Genomic DNA, 20,144 nt, shown 5'->3' on the forward strand with positions numbered 1-20,144 from the left:
GCTGTGGACATCCTTTAATCCTGACACAGGGCCCTCAACAGTAGAAATGGTTTATAGGGAAAGGGTGTGCCTACTGGCGGTATTTTTTGTAGCACAACTTACCAATAAGTCACCAGAGGCAACATATATGTTGCGGCAGATAAAGACACATGTAGCTATGCCTCATATGGTGTTTATACACAAGGACATTGCAAGGTGCTCGGGTGCTGTGTTACGAACAGGGATGGTATGCATGCCACATTATATGGGGCCTTTCAGGTCACTGAACAGCAACAAACGTGCAGTACCAATAAAATACAACGATAAGAAGCAAGCTTATATGCTCGATCCCGAACCACCTGAACAACATCAAAACCAGTGGACAGCTACATGATACACAGCGGCAGAGCCTGAAGTGAGTACTGCGCAACATACAGCAACGACCCCGTCGGCACAACCGACGTGTCCAGGGGAAAGGCAAAGGCAGGTTGACAGATTCGTCGTAAATACCCACGCATACCAGGAGCTCCGCTCTACCACAGGGGGGAAGGGGGGCTTTGTGGGAAGCACCTGCTACGGACTGGGGCTAGAGAAACATTTTTATTATTCTTTGGCCAAACGGTCGAAACTGTTGTCCTTTGCTTGTTTTAGTTTGAAAGTTCTCTGTTACTGATTCCTTTGTCATTTTATTGAACCGAGTTTTCGAGAGAAATTAATTGCTACTGTGCGTACGATCGCGTTTCTGTGCAGTAGAGCTAGTGCAATGAGCTAACTAATTATAAATAATTCTTAAAAATTATGTTCCGTACACAATATGTACCTCTCTATTTTCATTTCACTGCTCTTTGTTTTCAGTTTGTAATATGGTTTCATTTCCTCACGACGATAGGTAGTTTTACACTACAATGTAACAGGGCATTGTCAAAAATAATGTACTTCGTTTCTAGATGTAATTACATGTCAACTATGGGTCACATCTCTGCTTCACTTTGACAGTTCACTCACGGAGGTTGAACTTGTCTAATTTTTAGAGGTGTAAAATGTCAGTATCTTATATCTATATAATAAATCATGTTTGTAATAGTTGCGCTCGACCGCTACGGTCGCAGCTTCCAAACCTGCCTCGGGCATGGATGTGTGTGATGTCCTTAGGTTAGTTAGGTTTAAATAGTTCTAAGTTCTAGGGGACTGATGACCTCAGAAGTTAAGTCCCATAGTGCTCAGAGCCATTTGAACCATTTTTGTAATAGTTGAAAAATGTATCTCTGTTACAGCTCATGAATATGGTCTTCGTCTTGGCAAGAGATCGCTGGTTTTCGATGTAGAGTAGAATTATTTTACTCTATGCTTTTTGCAGACGACGCAAACAGCGAACAGTATCTTAGCAGAGATACTGTTTAATGAATGACGCGAGTAGGGGGTTAAAAAAGCATCTACAATGCGTGTCAGAAGTACACTGTAAACCGTAAATGTAAAAATGAGTAGCAATTTAATATGCACCAATAAAACGTTCCTACGTTCATGTTTTGAAGTTAATGTAGTGACCTACACTACTAATGCCTGACATAATTTGCACGTGTGCAGCAAATATGGCGAAAGCAGACGACAAATGTCATTCATTCCCTTGACTTTTATAGGATGACTCATACGCTGGCTTGTGAACAAGATATCCTGATAAATGAGCTCGTTACGCATTTTAGGTGTAAAAATGTAACGAGTGTACTTTGCATGCAACAGTGGATATGTTCATTCACTAGTTTCCGAAGTGGGAGGATTACAAAGACGCTTCTATCAGTGCTGTGATGTGTTCTGGTGCTACAATGCTACATCGTTCTTAAACTGAAAACGAGATTCGCTTCTAAATGTGCAACGAAACTTCTACTTGTATTTATAAAATTTTATACGGTTACTGTAAGAAATTTGATAAGTAGGGATTGAAACAAATTTTTAATGGTTTCGTGTCGTAAACATTGTGCTCCTTTAGATACGCGTTACGACGTCTAATGATCGCATACCACTTTCGTAATATTAGTTGACAGATTCAGGGACCTCTGAAAAGATATCTGTAAACATGATTTTTTATCGTCCATTTGCTGTCTCAACCAAAAATTATTCCGCTGCACACAATACATGTGGGTGGCTGCAGAACACTACGGCGCAAAGCAGTTTTGCGATGCCAACGCGTATAACAATTAAAGATAAGCTTTGCGGATCTGTATGATGAACGAGTTATCTAGAAGCAAAAATGTATAATACGAAAGATAATGTATAGACCTATTTCAATAAATTATACCTAGTTTAGTTTTCCAAAAATAAATTGGATTTCTGCTCATCGTTCACGAACAAGGAAGACTGATCACAGACGAAGTAGGTTATTAACACTCGAGCTATAATAACTGCTTGTTGCTGACAGTATGACTATTCGTACAAGGCAATAAAAACAATTTTAAGGCGTTTATGCAGTTAGTAAAGTGATGCAGTGTCAGTTCCGAAATGGCCTGATATGACTGAGCACGGTTCTACAAACTCCTCTCGTTCTTGGTAAGTAGAAAACAACTGAACGTTTCCACTGAAAAGCAATTCGCTATACAGAACTGATAATTAGCAAAACACATGGTTTGTTGTACAATTTATTTGTCACGCTGTCACCCAGAAATTATATGCTTTTGTCTCCCCAACTAGATATCCAACCTCCACTTGTTTTTGTGTGTGTGTTTTTGTGTGTGTGTGTGTGTGTGTGTGTGTGTGTGTCCAAATGTTAATGGGGAAACAGAGAAATGAGGACATATAGAACAGTTTCATTCATGGAGTTTTTCCTTTGTGATTGACAGGTGATATATTTTGTCCCCCCCCCCCTCCCCCCTCCTCGTTGTTCATTGATTCCATTTTGATGCAAAATATACCACCAACTGACTCAGTTACCTGTGGGGGATTTATCTGTGCATTCTTAGCTCACATATTACTGACACAGCAAACAAAGTAATAAAGCTACTTCTTGGAGTTATCAGTATTTAAATTCAACAGTTGTTAAATTAGACTACCATCTACTAAGGAGCCTGAGAAGAACACCAGCTGCCAGCTTGCAAATAAGCTACTATGAAAGCCTCAATAATTTTAGAATAATGACACCATTATTTTTCTGTTCCAAACTGTCACAACACAAACACAACATTGTTGAAATGTAACATGGAATAATTAACTTTAGATAATTCCTTTCAGAAATACATAGTGACTTGTCCACATTAGATAGATTAATATTGTTATTTGTTGCAGATAGATGTTTTGTGATGCTGTTCCACATGAATACAAGTTGGACTGTGTTGTGCATGCTATTGGCACTGCAAGTGCTAGCTGCAGGATTTCTGTTGCTGGTAACAGCACCACCAGGTCCTGTGTCTGTCGCTTCCGGTCCAGGTACCACACAGTCCACAATACAGTTTCTACCAGCAGCACAAGTCAGCAAAGATATTGGCTTATTTTCCACATCCCAGAAGAAGGTACAAATCACACTTGGGAAACCACAGACAGCAAATTTTGTGCTGCAGAATAACTCTCTGTGCTTCTCCACCGGAACAGAACCAGTGCGCACAATTACATCTCCAACAAATGGTTGTGTCTGCCGCAAAGGGTGGCATGGACGTGACTGCGGCCAACCGGAGGTAATCAATCATTCTGTCATTCATGGAAACTGGACTATGCAGCTCTTTTATACCTGTTTTGCTCTGTCAGTTCATCATTTGATGTCAGTATTGGCACAGCCACACCACCTTGTCTAGCTTTTCCTTCAGTTCTTATAATAAATGCAGTATTAAGTACCCAGTCTATCCGAATACACAGGGTGATCAGAAATAGTCTGAAGAGGGTGTATGGGTGTTGCACGGTAGGTTGTGCTGAGAAATAATTGTTAAGAAAAAAATTCAGTATAATGTGCCATTTCCAAGTTAATTAGCATTGAAATTGGCCAATCGGACCATTGCACACACAGATTCGTGTTGCCAAACACATTTCAAAATTTGTTTCTTAAAACCGAACAAGGGAACGATACAAAAATTGGACATGGGACTGCAGTAAGGATTGAACCCAAGTCAAAGGCTGAGCAGTCCATGCTATGAGAACAACTGACACTAACTGTATGTGTCAGGATACTTGAATTTGTGCACAACAACAACCAGCTTTACCAACTTCAATGGTAATTAACTCTGAAATGGTACGATATATCAAATGTTTTTCTTAACAATTACTTCTCTGCTCAACCTACCCTGAATAAACCTTACACTGTTTCTGACCACCCTGTATATATATCATATTAAAACAATCAGCTGTATAGAAAAATTACAATTTCCTCAAGTTTTTTTAATAATTTTTCCTGGTTAGGAAATTATACACTAAGATAACAGAAAAAAAGAGTATGTTAATAGTTTCAGTAAAATGAGAATGCACACCAACCAATATAAGAGAGAATTAAAAGACAGATGTAGGAGACTACACACAAATTGTAATATTATGACCAGATGGATTACACCTATATTTTATGGTGCTGACATCTGTAATTTGGTATTTAGGTAGTGTAGTTTGTCTTTCGTACAACCTTATGTAAAAGGTGCAGCTGTGTTATCTATATAATGCTAGATAAAACTTCACTGTACTTTTTGTTGTGATGTGCACTGTTTTTATGTTACTAGCTATGTGAAGTAATCTAATAGGCATAAATAACTCAACACTTATCATTCACTTGGAAGGTATATTGAAGAAATATAAATAACCTAATGTGCATTGTCTCTTTTCCATGATTGGTCTGAAGAGAAAGTAAAAACTGCATGTCCTGTGTTAAGGTGTTATTGCAATTTGTAACAAATCAATTAGCAGCTACAGACTTCCTATCACTTATAGATATAGTGTGCAGAGTTTGAAAGCTGCAGTTGTATAATTATAGGGGTTCAGGTTAATTTAGTCTCTCTGGAACTATCCAAGAAGAGAAAATTAACATTTCCTTGGGATGTGCAATGGTTTATGCCCTTTACCTCTTGGCTCATTTCTGGTATTTTTTATTGTATTATAGCAAACAGTCTTAGCTATTCCAGTATTTCATGTACAGCAGATTTTTACTGAACTATATGACTAGAAGAAGAGTTAAGGAAGCATTTTCCACATGTGCTGAAGGGTTTTGTGCTCTGAAAGGTATTTGAAGTATTTGGAGCTATGCTAGGAAATACATCTGGAATTTCTTTCCTTCTGATTGCCTGGAATTCAAATTTTACACACACACACAAATCTAAATTTCTTAATTTGCTCATAAGGTTGTATGGCGAGCACTGGCGAGGCATCGTCCGCCTCTGCCACCACCTACTCGTCGAATGCAGCCCCGACGCCTCATCTGTGTTATAGAGGCCGGACCCAGTATGGAACTAATTGAAATGGCAGCGCAGGAAGTTTCATCAGTTGCTGAACTGATAATATTACGTGGAGAACATAAATTAAGGTAATGATCGCACAAATACATACCATTCCTTCTTACATTTGTTTTCTGGAATCTAAATGAAACAATTTTCTGACTCATCTCTATTAATTCACTAATACTTTCCTAATTTTTTGTGATTTCACTAATACTTTTCTAATTTTTTGTGATTTCTTACTGTTTTAGCTTAGTTCTTTTACAAAACATTCATTTTGATACAATGATAGAGCGTCCATAGGGCCACAAAAACTTAAAATGTGTTATCTAATTTGGCTGTAGAAGTGTTGATTAGTTTTGTCATGAAGAGGCTAGTATCCGTTTCCCTACCCCTGCCTATTTTTTTTTAACAGACTTAGAGCTCTTTTATAAATTGGGGCTAAGGTAAAGGAGAGATTATGGAGGGAGGACTGGGTCACAATCACTAACACAGGAAAGGTGTAAGCAGTAAAAGATGAAGTAAGCACACAAGGATGTGCATGGATGCATGGATCGCAAAGTACACCTTCACACACACTGACTGGGTCGACAGAAGCGTCTGATCCCACGTGTCCGCTTTGACCCGCGACGTAAGGGTGTTGTCGTGTGTGACGTCATGACGGCGCGGAGTTTGGTTTGAGTGTGGCTGTCTCCAGTTCTGTTTTATCTTATTTTATTTACTTTTCTGATCTGTTCGTTCTATCTCTTAAGATTTTTTTTTGTTTTAATTTAAAAACACTTATTTTAATTATCTGTTTCCTCGAATTTCTGTTTTAGTTTATTATATTTATCTTTCTGATCCGTTCGTTCTATCCCGTGAGATTTTTTTTAAAAAAAGACAAAAAACACTAATCAGCTGCTGAAGCATCTTTATCTTCTATGGGTTGCAGGGGTTACGACCCCTGGGGAGGTGGGTGGGTATTCATGCATGGCTGTCTTCACTTACACTTTGTAGCTACGCAAGGCGTCTAAATTTGTTTATATTTAGTTTGCCCGCCACCCAAAACACCCCATTTCCCGCGCTTGTCCCGTTAGTGTCATTAGGCTTCTTGTGGAAAGTGTGTGTGTTTGTTTTTGTTTCCGCCATATTTGTGACGTCATGGGTCAAAGCAGACGGGTGGGATCGGACGCTTCCATATTTCCCACTGACTGACTGACCCTACCCAGCAATGCTCAGTTGTGACCCACTTCTTGAAATTTTCTGGAACTGAGTGCCTACCATTACATGGAGGACACCTTAAGTCAGTAGTTTGACTTACGATGGCAATGGCAGTGACAGTTTGAAAACTACAAGCAATTTATTCATGGATCACCAAAGATATTATCTGTGGTACTAGAAGAATATTTGTTGGTTAGTTGGTTGATTCGGGGGAGGGAATCAAACAATGAGATCGTTGGTCCCAATCGGGTTAGGGTAGGATGCGAAGGAAGTCGGCCATGCCCTTTCGAAGGAATCATCCCGGCATATGCCTGAAGCAATTTAGGGAAGTGGTGACACGTGGAAGAACTTAAACTAACACCATACTTATTGGAGAAGGTCAAGTTGTCACACAGAAGGCTGTACATTAGAAAATATGTGTGCGCATGTGAACATGGAGGCAAAATTAATATAGATTAATAACTACAGGATACAGATACAATTTTAAGATTCTGCTGCATTACAAACTCCTACACATTAAAAGACAAAGTAGTAGGGTAAAGAATATATATAATTAAAGTGACAGCAATTATCAAAAATTATGTAGAGGCTTAGTAGAGTCAGTTATAAGCATCTGGCAGATTGCATATTGCATATTGCTTTAGTATAATCAAACTTCTTCCCCTTACCCCCACCCCGAAAAATAATTACACTGATGGAGGAAACGGAACAGTTTTAAAAATAGAAGTTAGCATAGTTAGGAATGGACTTCAATCTGCTACTTGAATTTTTTAATAAATTGCATGAGGAATATACTGGCTTTCAAGCCTGTTGAGTGTTGTACAGTGAATGTGATTTAAGAAACCTATTCAAATCTACTGCTTATACATATCCTTCCAGTTTTTTGTTGCTGTTGACACTTTATTAACTTGTTATATTTACATCATGAAGAATTTGTTTCAGCATTTCTTGCCATTTTCAAGTGGTCATATTCATTAATAGCTGTTTGCATTACATCTCCGAAGTTACAACCTGTTGTTGTTGTGGTCTTCAGTCCAGAGACTGGTTTGATGCTGCTCTCCATGCTACTATGTCCTGTGCAAGCTTCTTCATCTCCCAGTACCTACTGCAACGTACATCCTCCTGAATCCCTTAGTGTATTCGTTTCTTGGTCTCCCTCTATGAATTTTACCCTCCACGCTGCCCTCCAATACTAAATTGGTGATCCCTTGATGCCCCAGAATATGTCCGACCAAGCGATCCCTTCTTCTAGTCAAGTTGTGCCACAAATTTCTCTTCTCCCCAATTCTATTCAATACCTACTCATTAGTTATGTGATTTACCCATCTAATCTTCAGCATTCTTCTGTAGCACCACATTTCAAAAGCTTCTATTCTCTTCTTGTCCAAACTATTTATCGTCCATGTTTCACTTCCATACATAGCCTTACTCCATACAGATATTTTCAGAAATGACTTCCTGACACTTAAATCTATACTCGATGTTAACAAATTTCTCTTCTTCAGAAACGCTTTCCTTGCCTTTGCCAGTCTACATTTTATATCCTCTCTACTTTTGATCATCATCAGTTAATTTGCTCCCCAAATAGCAAAACTCACTTCATAATTTAAGCGTCTTATTTCCTAATCTAATACCCTCAGCATCACCCGATTTAATTCAACTACATTCCATTATCCTCATTTTGCTTTTGTTGATGTTCATCTTATATCCTCCTTTCAAGACACTGTCCATTCCATTCAGCTGCTCTTCCAGATCCTTTGCTGTCTCTGACAGCATTACAATGTCATCAGCGAACCTCAAAGTTTTTATTTCTTCTCCACAGATTTTAATTCCTACTCTGAATTTTTCTTTTGTTTCCTTTACTGTTTGTTCATTATACAGTTACAACCTATATTACTATATTTCATTCTGGAGTGTCTTTTTGATGACCTCTCCGGTTTTGTGCTATTGGTAACTTTGTACATGGCATGTTTGTAGTAGCACTTATATCTACACTATGTGATGAGAGAGCAGAATGGGGAACTCCACGGAATTCACGGACTTTGAACGTGGTCAGGTGATTGGGTGCCACATGTGTCATAAGTCTGTACACGAGATTTCCACACTCCTAAACATCCCTAAGTCAACTGTTTCTGATGTAAAAGTGAATTGGAAACGTAAAGGGACACATACAGCACAAAAGTGTACATGCCAACCTCATCTACTGACTGTCAGAGACTGCCGACAGTTGAAGAAGGTCGTATTGTGTAATAGGCAGACAACTATTCAGACCATCACACAGTAATTCCAAACTGCATCAGCATCCACTACAAGTAATATGACAGTTAGATGGGAGGTGAGAAAATTTGGAGTACACAGTCGAGCTTCTGCTTATAAGCCACACATCACGCCGGTAAATGCCAAATGACACCTCGCTTGATGGCAGGGTGTGGGTATGGTGAATGCTCAGTGAACATCATCAGCCAGTGTTTGTAGTACCAACAGTAAAATTCAGAGTGGTGGTGTTATGGTGTGGTCGTGCTTTTCGTAGAGGGGCCTTGCACCTGTTGTTGTTTTGCATGCAACTATCACAGCACAGGCATACATTGATGTTTTAAGCACCTTCTTGCTTCCCACTGTCGAAGAGCAATTCTGGAATGGCAATTGCATCTTTCAACACAATCGAGGACCTGTTCATCCAAAATGAGATTTTAACTCTGCAGCGGAGTTTGACTGGTATGAAACTTCCTGGCAGATTAAAACTGTGTGCCGGACCGAGACTCGAACTCGGGACCTATGCCTTTCGCGAGCAAGTGCTCTACCATCTGAGCTACCCAAGCACGGCTCACGGCCCGTCCTCACAGCTTTACTTCTGCCAGTATCTTGTCTCCTACCTTCCAAACTTTACAGAAGCTCTCCTGCGAACTGGCAGAAGTAAAGCTGTGAGGATGGGGTGTGAGTCGTGCTTGGGAGCTCAGATGGTAGAGCACTTGCCCGGGAAAGGCAAAGGTCCAGAGTTTGAGTCTCGGTCCGGCACACAGTTTTAATCTGCCAGGAAGTTGCGAGGACCTGTTTTCATAATGCACGGCTTGTGGCGGAGTGGTTGCACGACAATAACATCCCTGTAATGGACTGGCCCTGCACAGAGTCCCGACTTGAATCTTATAGAATACGTTTGCGATGTTTTGGAATGCCGACTATGTGCCAGGCCTCACTGACTGACATCAGCACCTCTCACAGTGCAGCACTCCACGAAGAATGGGCTGCCATTCTCCAAGAAAGATTCCAGCAGTGAGTGTATGCCTGCAAGAGTGGAACCTGTCACCAAGGCTAAAGGTGGGCCAACACCACACTGAATTCCAATATTACCGATGGAGGGCACCACGAACTTTTAAGTCATTTTCAGCCAGGTGTCCGGATGCTTCTGATCACATAGTGTATTTGTGATGATTAAAGATTATCCTGTATTTTCCTTTATGATATAGGTTTTCAGAGATCCAGATAACAAGCTCTCTATCATTACAAGCATATTCAAGTATCTCATGTAGCAGCCATATCGATCCTCTTACCTAAGATATGGTTTGAAACAGGTTTTGCACAAACCAGTTTGGCACATAGTACATAGCAATAACAGTCAGCAAATTCCCACTAGTTCTCTGATAGCCTACTGTGGGCCACGTACGTTCCAACGATAGTGAAACGGTTAACACACAAGCTTCCAAAATTGAAAAGATGGGACTACACATGACAGACTTATTTCATTTGTTATTTACTTTAGTGGAAAAACATACCTCAACACTACTACTTCCCCTCAAGATCTGCATCTGTATGACTACTCTGAAATTCACAATTAAGTGCCTGGCAGATTGTTCATCAAATCAGACTATTTCTTTATTGTTTCACTCTCAAACAGTGGGCAGGAAAAATGAACACTTAAATTTTTCTGTGCACGCTCTGATTTCTGTAATTTTATCACGATTATCTTTTCTCCCTGTGTAAGTGGGTCTCAACAAAATATTTTCACATTCACGGAGGAAATGTTGGAGATTGAAATTTTGTGAAGAGATCTCACTGCAGTGAAGGACACCTTTGTTTTAGTGACTGACACACCACCTTGCGTATCATATCTGTGATACTCTCTCCCATGTTTTGCGATTATACAAAATGAGCTGCCATTCTATGAACTTTTCCGATGTCCTCTGTCAATCCTGGTAAGTATCCCATAGTGCACAGCAGTACTCTAGCAGAGGATGGGCAAGAGTAGTGTAGGGCACCTAGTGGATTTGTTGTGACTTCTAAATGTTCTGTCAAGAAAACACAGTTTTTTTTTTGCCTTTCCCACAAAAGTATCTATGTGATTGTTGCAATTTAAGTTGTTCATAATTGTTATATCCAGCATTTAGGTTTATGTGATTTATTGTGTAAATGAAATTTAATGGATTCCTTGTACTCATGTGTATGACCTGACACTTTTCATTATTTAGGGCCAGTTGCCACCATTTGTACCATACAGACATTTTGTCTAAATCATTTTGCAGTTGGTTTGGATCTTCTGATTATTAGATGCTAAATGACAGCATCACCTGCAAAAGATCTGAGATGGCTACATGTATGCGTCAATTTGAGTGCAGTAGTGCACACTAAGCTTCACTAATTGTTATTGCATTTATGCTGTTGGCTTTATTGGCACCATTATAACATCTTAGAGTGAGAGTTAAAAGCTTCTGCCACAATACGTATAATAGGAAGATAATGTATTATTGCAGTTATTCATTGTTCATGGTATAAGTCTGTATCTTTTGTGGATTCTATGTCTGCTTATATTTTCTTAATTACATTGGTATTTTTTTAACCTAACAGCTATTTCCAGTTGCACATATTTAGACATCATAACAAAGACAGAACATATGTGCAGGTGTAGGTAACTATTTTCTTTGAAAAATACCAATATAATCAAGTAAATATTAAGCTACCAGTAGCAGATAAATACCAGCTATCTATTATAACTGTGAAGGCAGAATTATTTTTTCAGAGTAACACTTTTCCTTTTTTGTATTTGATTATGTTTAGCTGACATAAGTGTGAATAGCATTAATCACTAGAAAAATAGTTTATTGCTAATACAGTATCCAGGCTGTTTCTGTGATTTGCTTGTCTTCTTTCATGTATGTCTTGACTCACCGAATACCTCTGAAAGTTCTCCTTCCTGACGAAATCTTTGTAATACAGAGAATGAATGTGTGGCTGCAGTCAGTAAAAGTAAAATCTTGGGCGTGATAAAGCTTCTTCATTTTCTTCTTTTAACCTTCAACAGTTTTACATTTTAATCCTTCTGCTGGGATCTTTGAAGTCTTTTGGTGCCCACAGGTGGCTGAACATAGTGCTAACAGAAAATTGCCAGCTTTGTGATCAAAACAGAGTTGCTGAAGGAACAGAAGAGGTTAACTGATTCTCCCATCATTCCTGACAGAACAACAGAATTGTAAATGAAGATCAGAATATTGTGTATGTTCTAATTTTATTGAGTTAACCATTTTTCATCTACAGTGTCATCATCAAATAGCCTTATAAGCTGAAAATTGGTCAACTCAATACAATTAAATTAGTAGTACATACAAAATATTGTGTTTCTCATTTAGAATAAAAAAAGAAACTGTCATGGCATTTGCATTTTCATGCAGAAAAAAATCACTTTCATGATGTAAAAATGTTATGAAACAATGAAGCCAGTTGTGAAGAGTCTTATAATAAACCAATGTTTATATTCATTGAACATATTTCCAAATTGTTGAAAACTGTTGTTTAAAGAAAACAAAATGTGGCAGAATCACTGGAGAAAATTTCACGTCTGTAGAAGACATTCGTGCATCTTCTTGAATAAAATTAAAATTGTACAAGGTAGCTAGGAATCATGAAGCCTACCTCACTCCTATGCAATACTGTCAGGAGAGTTCAGAAAAATTTTGGTGTGGATACTTTGTTTGATATTAATACAAATGTAAAACAAAACATGGAATTTTGTGAGAGAGACAAAGAAGATGTCAACTTAAGAAGGGTGATTTCTACTATAGATTTGTGTAGCAGATATTCTTAATAACCGTTTTCAGACATTGTAGGTAATTCTGATTAAAAAAGGAAAAAGTGTGTTACAGAAGTAGTATACAAAACATTCACTCTGAGTCTTCTTAAGCACATATCATTCTTGAAAGGTTAATTTTCTCACAGGTACCCTTATTTTGGGTTGATATTGTTGCCATTAACATGTTGGGAAACTTTTAGGCATGTTCAGTATCTGAGGGTATTATTACACATATGACCAGTCAATTTTATGCAAAAAGTTCAGTAATACAGGCAGTGCACAGCAGGAATCAGCATTATCAACTTCAAAAGGAATAAGACAAGCTTAGCATTTAACATTCAACTGAAGATCATCTCACTGGAGACGGCACTAAAGCCTGTTATGGACAATGCCAGTGAAGGAAAGAAGATTAGGGAAACCACAAAACAGCTAACTCTGAATGGCTGAACATAAATTTGAATGCTGTTCTTCATAAATGCGAGTTCTGCATTTTAATCAGTGTAACCCCTTGAGAGAAATCATAAACAGGTTTCACAATGTTAACAATAGACACTCATAGATTTTTATCAGCCAACATTTTCACTGTGACAAATAGGATGCACAAGATAAAACACATAATGATATAATTTAAGATGATAAAATTGACTGTACATGAACAGTATTATTCGACAAAATCATATCTGAACAGCATGACGCAAGCTGTGGGCCCAAATTTAATCTTACATGATGTGGGACAGGCTGTTCCAACTCATTGGGTAGCAGTGGGCATCAAGGCTGTAGCCTACATAATCCTGATGAATCAGCTGAGCGCATGTGTGCATGGATGGTCAAGTGCCTCACACATGCACAGAATTTGTGCAGTTGATCACCTGGCAGGATGCGTATGTTAGTTACACTTGCCCGAGGTCAAGATGAGGGACACCCAGGAGTCACCGCATCATATGGGGCAGTGTTGGAAGATGTGGCTTCCTATTGTACCTCCCTACAGTAAATCCTGTTTTACATGTGTGACTTTCTGGCCAAAATTGACTACTTGTGGTAAGTGTGTGTCACGCGCCAACATGTAAATTAGCTGCCAGTCACATTGCAAATGGGTCAGTGATGCCAGCAGTTAGCTGACTGTGTTGAGTGTTGAGGTCTAAAAGCCTGAGTATTCTGAAGATTGCTCATGTGTAGGAACAGGGGACAGCGTCTTAGTCTCTTAATATCAGAAGTTAACACAATCTTGTTTGCTGACACTCACTGCAGTAATGAATTTTGTGTCATGTAACTCTTTATTTTATCTTGGCTTTGTTTTCATGGAGTGCAAATGTTTTTTCTATGGATGTTCTCCCACAACACAAGCCAAATATATGACCAAAATGATATCTCCATTTTAAGTACTTGGATAAAGAAAAAGCTTACATTGTGAGTAAATAAGAATGGTTCTCATCTATTTGTTGAAAATGGTTTCAGCAGAGTAAAATGCAATTCTGTTGAAGCAGAAAAATAGTTTTGGATGTTACTTGGCTCTGAGAAAGAAAACTAGAGAAAAGGGTAAAGTAAAAAGGTGTTACACACTGCTGTATTCTTTTGTACGTAAATAATTTCTCGAAGAAATAAAGGCTGATGTTTTTAAATATTTGAGCACAACACTTTCCTGTTCTTTCAGTTCTCAGAAATGTGGAGAATTACCATACAACATTTGTCAAATACATCCACTATGAATTTTGCTTTGGTTATTAATGATCCCTATTATCATAGCTAGTTCTTAGATGTTGTTACTATAGTCTTGACTTTTTGTAAGAAGCATAGTTCCTCATAATCTCAGTTACACTATTTATATACCAAATAGTATAGCAGACAGCATCTACATCTACATGAATACTCCACAAGCCACCTGAAGGTACATGAGGAAGGGTGCTTTTAGTACCACTAACTTAGTTCCACTCTCAAATGGCACGTGGAAAGAATGATTGTTGGCAAGCCTCTACATTAGCTCTAATTCTCAGATTTTCTCACTCATCATGGTCATTTCATGAGATGTATGTCGGAGAAAGTAATATGTTGTCAAACCATTCACGGAAAGTACTCTTTCAATATTTCAGTAGTAAACCTCTGTGTGATGCACAATACCTCTGTTGTTGTGTCTGCCACTGGAGTTTGCTGAGCATCTCTGTAACACTATTGCGCCATCTAAATGATCCCACCAACAATCACAACATACACCATTTTGGCACCAACATACACCATTTTGGCACCAATGTGTAAACGAAAACGGTAGCAAATGTTGGTATAGTAAGAATATGCCACGGGCACTGCAGTAGACTCGCTTAACATGAGTAGTCAATTAGGAGAAGAAAGTCATTCATGTAAAAGTAGCTTAAGTTATAGTCTTTTACAATTTGGCAGATGGAGTAAATATGAATTATTTTTCTTGTTTCTTTTCCATTTGAATGAATCTAATGGGGAGTTTTGTAATGAAAGGATCCCCTAGGGCAAAGAAAAAGAAGTAGAAAAGAGGTGAGGAGTTTGACACAGGATGAAATGAAACTCAGATGGTAAAGAATATAGTTGACTACTTCCTCTTCAAGATCAGGTAATCACTTTGTTAAAGAGCAGCAATGAATGGTAAAGCTCTTATTACACTATAAAACAATTTTGGCAAAGATAATTTGAAAAAGATATTTTATAAAGTCTTTGACAGTGTACTGCAGTACTTTACATTTTTATAATTTAAATTAGTGCATAATTCTAGATTTTATACAAGATTTGTCACAGATCTTTAACATGACAACACAGGCCTAAGTAATACAGAAGTGATATGAATAGGGTACACACAGGAAGAATATCAAAGAAACAGAAGAATAATGACAAAGGGATAAGAAAGACAAATGCAGTAAGAAAAAGTGGACCAAATAAAAGCTCAAGGAAGCAGTGCACCATAAAAGTGGTTCAAGAAATTGTGAAGCAGACAAAAGAGCAATGACTTGTCACACTATTCCTTGAATTTCTTTTAATATTTCAATCACCAGATATGTTTCCTATACATTTAAGGTAAACATACAATCCCTTCCAGTTTCTTTGTATCACTGATTCAGAACACCACAGGCAGGAACATGCTCTCTAACTAAAGTGGGAGGATTTTTCTGTACTTTGTGCTCTTCTTCATTCAGCTTCACCTTTTTCCTCCAGTGCCTGCAATTATTATGTTGACACTTTATAAATATCTAATTGAGTAGTTGCAATAGCTCTTTAGTTCTCGTTTTTATATGGACAATTTTGAAATTCTACAAGTAAAAGCTGCAGATGAAATTCTTTGTAAAACTGATCCACAGATGACTAAAACAACTACCAACAATGCTGTCATTTTATAGAAAAAAAATACAAAGCCGGATAGCACTTTGTTGCAATATACACTCAGAAATTGGAAACTAAGAAACAAAGGGAATGATCATAATCAACACAAATACAGATTTAAATTGCTACAGTTAAAAGGTAAATATTTTACCAAGAAAGACAGGCAACAGGTAAACTACAGAATTACAGGAATTTGTAGCCAATAAAATACAGAATTTACCTTTCTGTTAAAAGTGACCACCTGTATTTGAATGTTACTGGGAAGCACAAAATACACATAATTACATATCAGAACACCTAAGATATACCAAAACCAAAAACATTTATGCATGACATTTCAGGACTGCAGCTTAATGTAATTAATATTCTCCACTAATTTTTTGCTGTCTGTCTTGGGGTTCACTCAAAAGATGGCCGTTAAGTATACAGCCACAGTATTAAAGACAGTATTCAACTACAGCTAGCTGCAGGCCCAAAATACGACAGATGAACAACACCACATTTCGTCTTGAATGAAAATCCAGAGATTTATGTTAAGTCAATAATTCAGTCTTATTAACCCTCAACCAGGCACGTGGCACACTTCATACAAGGGTAAAGAATGGCTGTCTTTATGTTACCAAGGTAAATACGTATCAGCATGATCATACCTTAATCTTAGTTTAATTTAACTTAGCTGTACAATAGACTAAAAATTCCTTTGCACATTAATGTGTGCACTGAGAGATGTCACATAAAATATTTGTAACACAAAGGTCCAGTGAGAACGTACTTGTGAACCTCACTTGTATATCTTACTATTTCAACAAATTGCAGGTCAGGATGGTGTCGCTCTTGGTGTTCTCGAACACTACAGGTTACAGCTGGATTTGACTGGACACAACTGGTTGCAGATTTGCAACCAGATGACCTAATATCAAGTTGGGGGAAAAGCACAGGATTTATTCCAAATGCAGGTGCATTACTCTTTCTAAAATTGTATGATGGGTTACCAACTCCAGTACTCTTTCGGGCCAGATGGACTGTGTATGGATTCTTTTGGATGCATCCACGGCACACACTCTCTGCTACAGGGGCGTGGCTCTTCGCAAATGGCAGAGAACAGCCTTTAAACAGAGGTATGTTCCTTACGCAGTAATAATCTGGAATACTATTTGGTACATTAATTTGTAAATGTGAAACAAGCAGCCAAATCTGGACACAAGTGCATGCAGGTGTATACAGTATGAAGACCAGAATGAAACCATGGTAAAAGGGATAAGCAGATAACAGTGCTTTTGCTTTTAGGTGACTGTCAGGTATATTTATCTTTTTCTTTTTTAAAGAAAAGAAAAGGAAAAAGAGATATCAATAACTGCACACACACACAACACACACACATACACACACACACAGGTGGGATGGCCTTGAGGCATAGGAATGAGAACCAACTGAATTGCTGACAAATTGAAATTTTCATATAAAAGAAAAAGGCCAAGTATGAAGTCTGTTTATGCAGTCAATGCAGGAAAAAAGCAAAATCAGAAAGTGAGTTACACATAAATAGAAGCTATGAAGAAAATAGCACAGAGTGTACTACAAATTGTTGTGTGGTATGATTATGCAGTCCCCAACATGGAAAATGTATTTTGTTATCCAGTTAGCTGGGACACTGGCATCAAACCTTTCTTAATAACTTCCTCTGCTGCATAAGTTGAGACAGGCCATGGAAATGGACTGTTTAGTTGTTCACATTTGACTTTCTTTCCTGTTTGCTCTCTAACTAGATGTCCTAAATGCAGCAATTAGTTCTCTTCCATCATTGTTTTATATTTTTCCACTTTTAGTACATCATAAGCAATTCCTTTATTTATTTTTTGTGTGATTGTAGTATTTTCTGCTGGTGTGCAATGGCATAGAAGGTCTGAAAATTTTAACTCTAATTTTAATTATGATTGGTATATTATCCCTGTTGATCTTCGTAATGATGCTGTGTGTCAACTGCACCACTCATTAGAATTAAGATCGTGGGGATTTTAAGCACTAAACAAGCAGAATTTAATGGTTCAGCTTATCACTGATACAATTTTCATAGCCATAATCACACATGTTGTATAAGTATGGAAAGTAATTAAAAAAAAAGGAAGTACCTCTCTCTTTGTATGAAAAATAAAAGTAAAACACTTGTCTGTGGTCTATGACAATTGTTTTCTGACGTAAGCAAGATGGTGTGAACCTAATATTTCCATGTGAATAGTGAATTATCAATGTATCTCAGCATTGAAAGATAAAAGGAGGAATGAAAGGAGATTAGGGTTTAATACCCTGTTGACATCAAAGTCATTAGAGGCCGAGCACAATGTCAGAATGTTTCAAGGATGGAGGAGGAAATCAGCTGTGCCCTTTCAAAGGAAAACCCCAGCATTTGCATTGAGTGATTTAGGGAAATCATGAAAACCTGGCTGAGTAGATTTGAACCATTGCGAAAATACATTCCGTTCTTCACTCATTCATTCTTATTTTGTAATTATTCTGAACCTACTCTTTTCACAAAATGTTTTTCCAAGCCTCTAAAATAATTAAGCCAATTTATTGTGTTGCATGCAGAAACTGAAGAGATTCATAGTATTCACATAAATCTTTATCACGTAAAGAATGTGTGCATTCAGATGTTTCTATTCATAATTCTGGTATATAGAAATCTTTGTTTTCTGTCTACTAAAAATTGTGCATTTTACATGAAAATGTTATCAGGTAGTTCTTTGATATTTAAATGATCAAATCGTATCTTTTCCAGGTGAGAATTTTGTGGAGTTAGGAGACCTCAATCATTATGGAGGTTGGGTTTGTGTGCCTTGCGGGACGCCATCTGAAATTGTATCAACCTTACCACTTCTGACAAATCATGTGGGACATGAGAATCTGCAGTTACCACCCCATGTGGACACACACACTGTAGAAGATGCTATGGGAGCAGGTGTTTGGTTAGATGGTAAAACAGAACTGCTAAAAACCAGAATGGGAGACCATGAGTTTGCTCCGGCTTCTGCACTTACTGAGGTGCAGTTGTATGATTTACTGTTTAAGAACTATTATGATCGTGTTGGTCTTGATTACTAATTGTTTTATTTATTTTTAATAACATGAATTCTATGGTACCAAAAAAGAAAAGAGGTTTTTGTATGCAAAGTACTCATATCTAAATTAGCAGCATCAAATCAGGATGTGCTGCTTTAAATTTCTGTTGTGAGAACTTATCTTACATGGATGCTGTGTTCAGTAATATTACATTACAGAAAATCTTTTGCATTTAATGGTTGGCCATCTGAGTATTAGCAAAGTGAAATGTGACACACACCCCTTAAAAATAATAAAACAAGACTGATATTAAGAACATCTGTAGTTGCAGAATTGCTATTGTTCTACATTTCATTTACAACACTGTGATTAAGAGTTTGACTAAACTCTGAATGTCCAGAGTTCAGTTCCCACAAGATGCTAATATTTTTAATTTTTTAGAACTTTATTGTGTGTTGAACACTACATATTACTATAGTTCTAAATCTTTTAACACAGTTGTTAAGCAGTGCATTACCTATTAAATATGCTGGTCAATAAGGATACTGAACACAGAATACATGTGCCATTTTTTTGGATTGAAGTAATGTTTTTTCTTCATTCTGATTATGTTAATGTTACATCCTACATATGTTCCTCCATTTACTTTTACAAAATTGTTTCCAGGTCTTCCCTTATCATTGACCGTGTGTGTGTGTGTGTGTGTGTGTGTGTGTGTGTGTGTGTGAGAGAGAGAGAGAGAGAGAGAGAGAGAGAGAGAGAGAGAGAGAGAGAGAGAGAGAACAGTATGAGGAGTGGCAGCTCTCCTGCTGCGTGTATATAACATTTAACTATTTCTTTAAGATCTGTTGCAGTTGATCTACAATGTATTTATTGAGCTTTAGAGATGCTATTCTTTTTCACTGGTAGTGAGGAAATTATTAAAATCTGATTATATTGTTTAAAGCAGCTCAGTATTTTATTTTAATTTCAGGACAGGAGGGATGAAATCTGAAAAAATAATATAACTGAGAAAGAAAGGTTATAATACTTTGTTATTGCTACTGACTTTTCAATTAATGGTGCCTAATAATAATAATTTGCTGTGATATGTAATTTGCTCTCTTCCTGAAAAATATTAA

The 20,144-nt window shown here is 37.6% G+C and overlaps 2 protein-coding genes across 2 annotated transcripts in view; one reads left to right on the forward strand and one right to left on the reverse strand.

Moving 5' to 3' along the window:
* The window catches only part of LOC126416400 (UDP-N-acetylglucosamine--dolichyl-phosphate N-acetylglucosaminephosphotransferase-like), a 138,788-nt gene that overhangs the window by 44,521 nt on the left and 74,123 nt on the right, over positions 1-20,144 (reverse strand). The window lies entirely within an intron of this gene.
* On the forward strand, positions 1,626-20,012 carry LOC126416401 (beta-1,4-mannosyl-glycoprotein 4-beta-N-acetylglucosaminyltransferase-like). The gene is made up of 5 exons (XM_050084094.1): positions 1,626-2,520; positions 3,253-3,638; positions 5,277-5,458; positions 16,783-17,084; positions 18,743-20,012. The coding sequence occupies exons 2-5, from the start codon at positions 3,267-3,269 to the stop codon at positions 19,063-19,065; spliced, it is 1,179 nt and encodes a 392-aa protein (XP_049940051.1). The 5' UTR covers positions 1,626-2,520; positions 3,253-3,266; the 3' UTR covers positions 19,066-20,012.

Source organism: Schistocerca serialis, chromosome 8 (assembly GCF_023864345.2).
Source record: "Schistocerca serialis cubense isolate TAMUIC-IGC-003099 chromosome 8, iqSchSeri2.2, whole genome shotgun sequence".
In the NCBI taxonomy this organism is placed as follows: Eukaryota; Metazoa; Arthropoda; class Insecta; order Orthoptera; family Acrididae; genus Schistocerca; species Schistocerca serialis.

Coding starts and splice junctions, on each gene's coding strand:
- LOC126416401 (XM_050084094.1), top strand. CDS start 3,267: ATGCTGTTCCACATGAATACAAGTTGGACTGTGTTGTGCATGCTATTG. Junction 5,459..16,782: donor CGTGGAGAACATAAATTAAG/GTAATGATCGCA, acceptor AACAAATTGCAG/GTCAGGATGGTGTCGCTCTT. Junction 17,085..18,742: donor AGAACAGCCTTTAAACAGAG/GTATGTTCCTTA, acceptor TATCTTTTCCAG/GTGAGAATTTTGTGGAGTTA.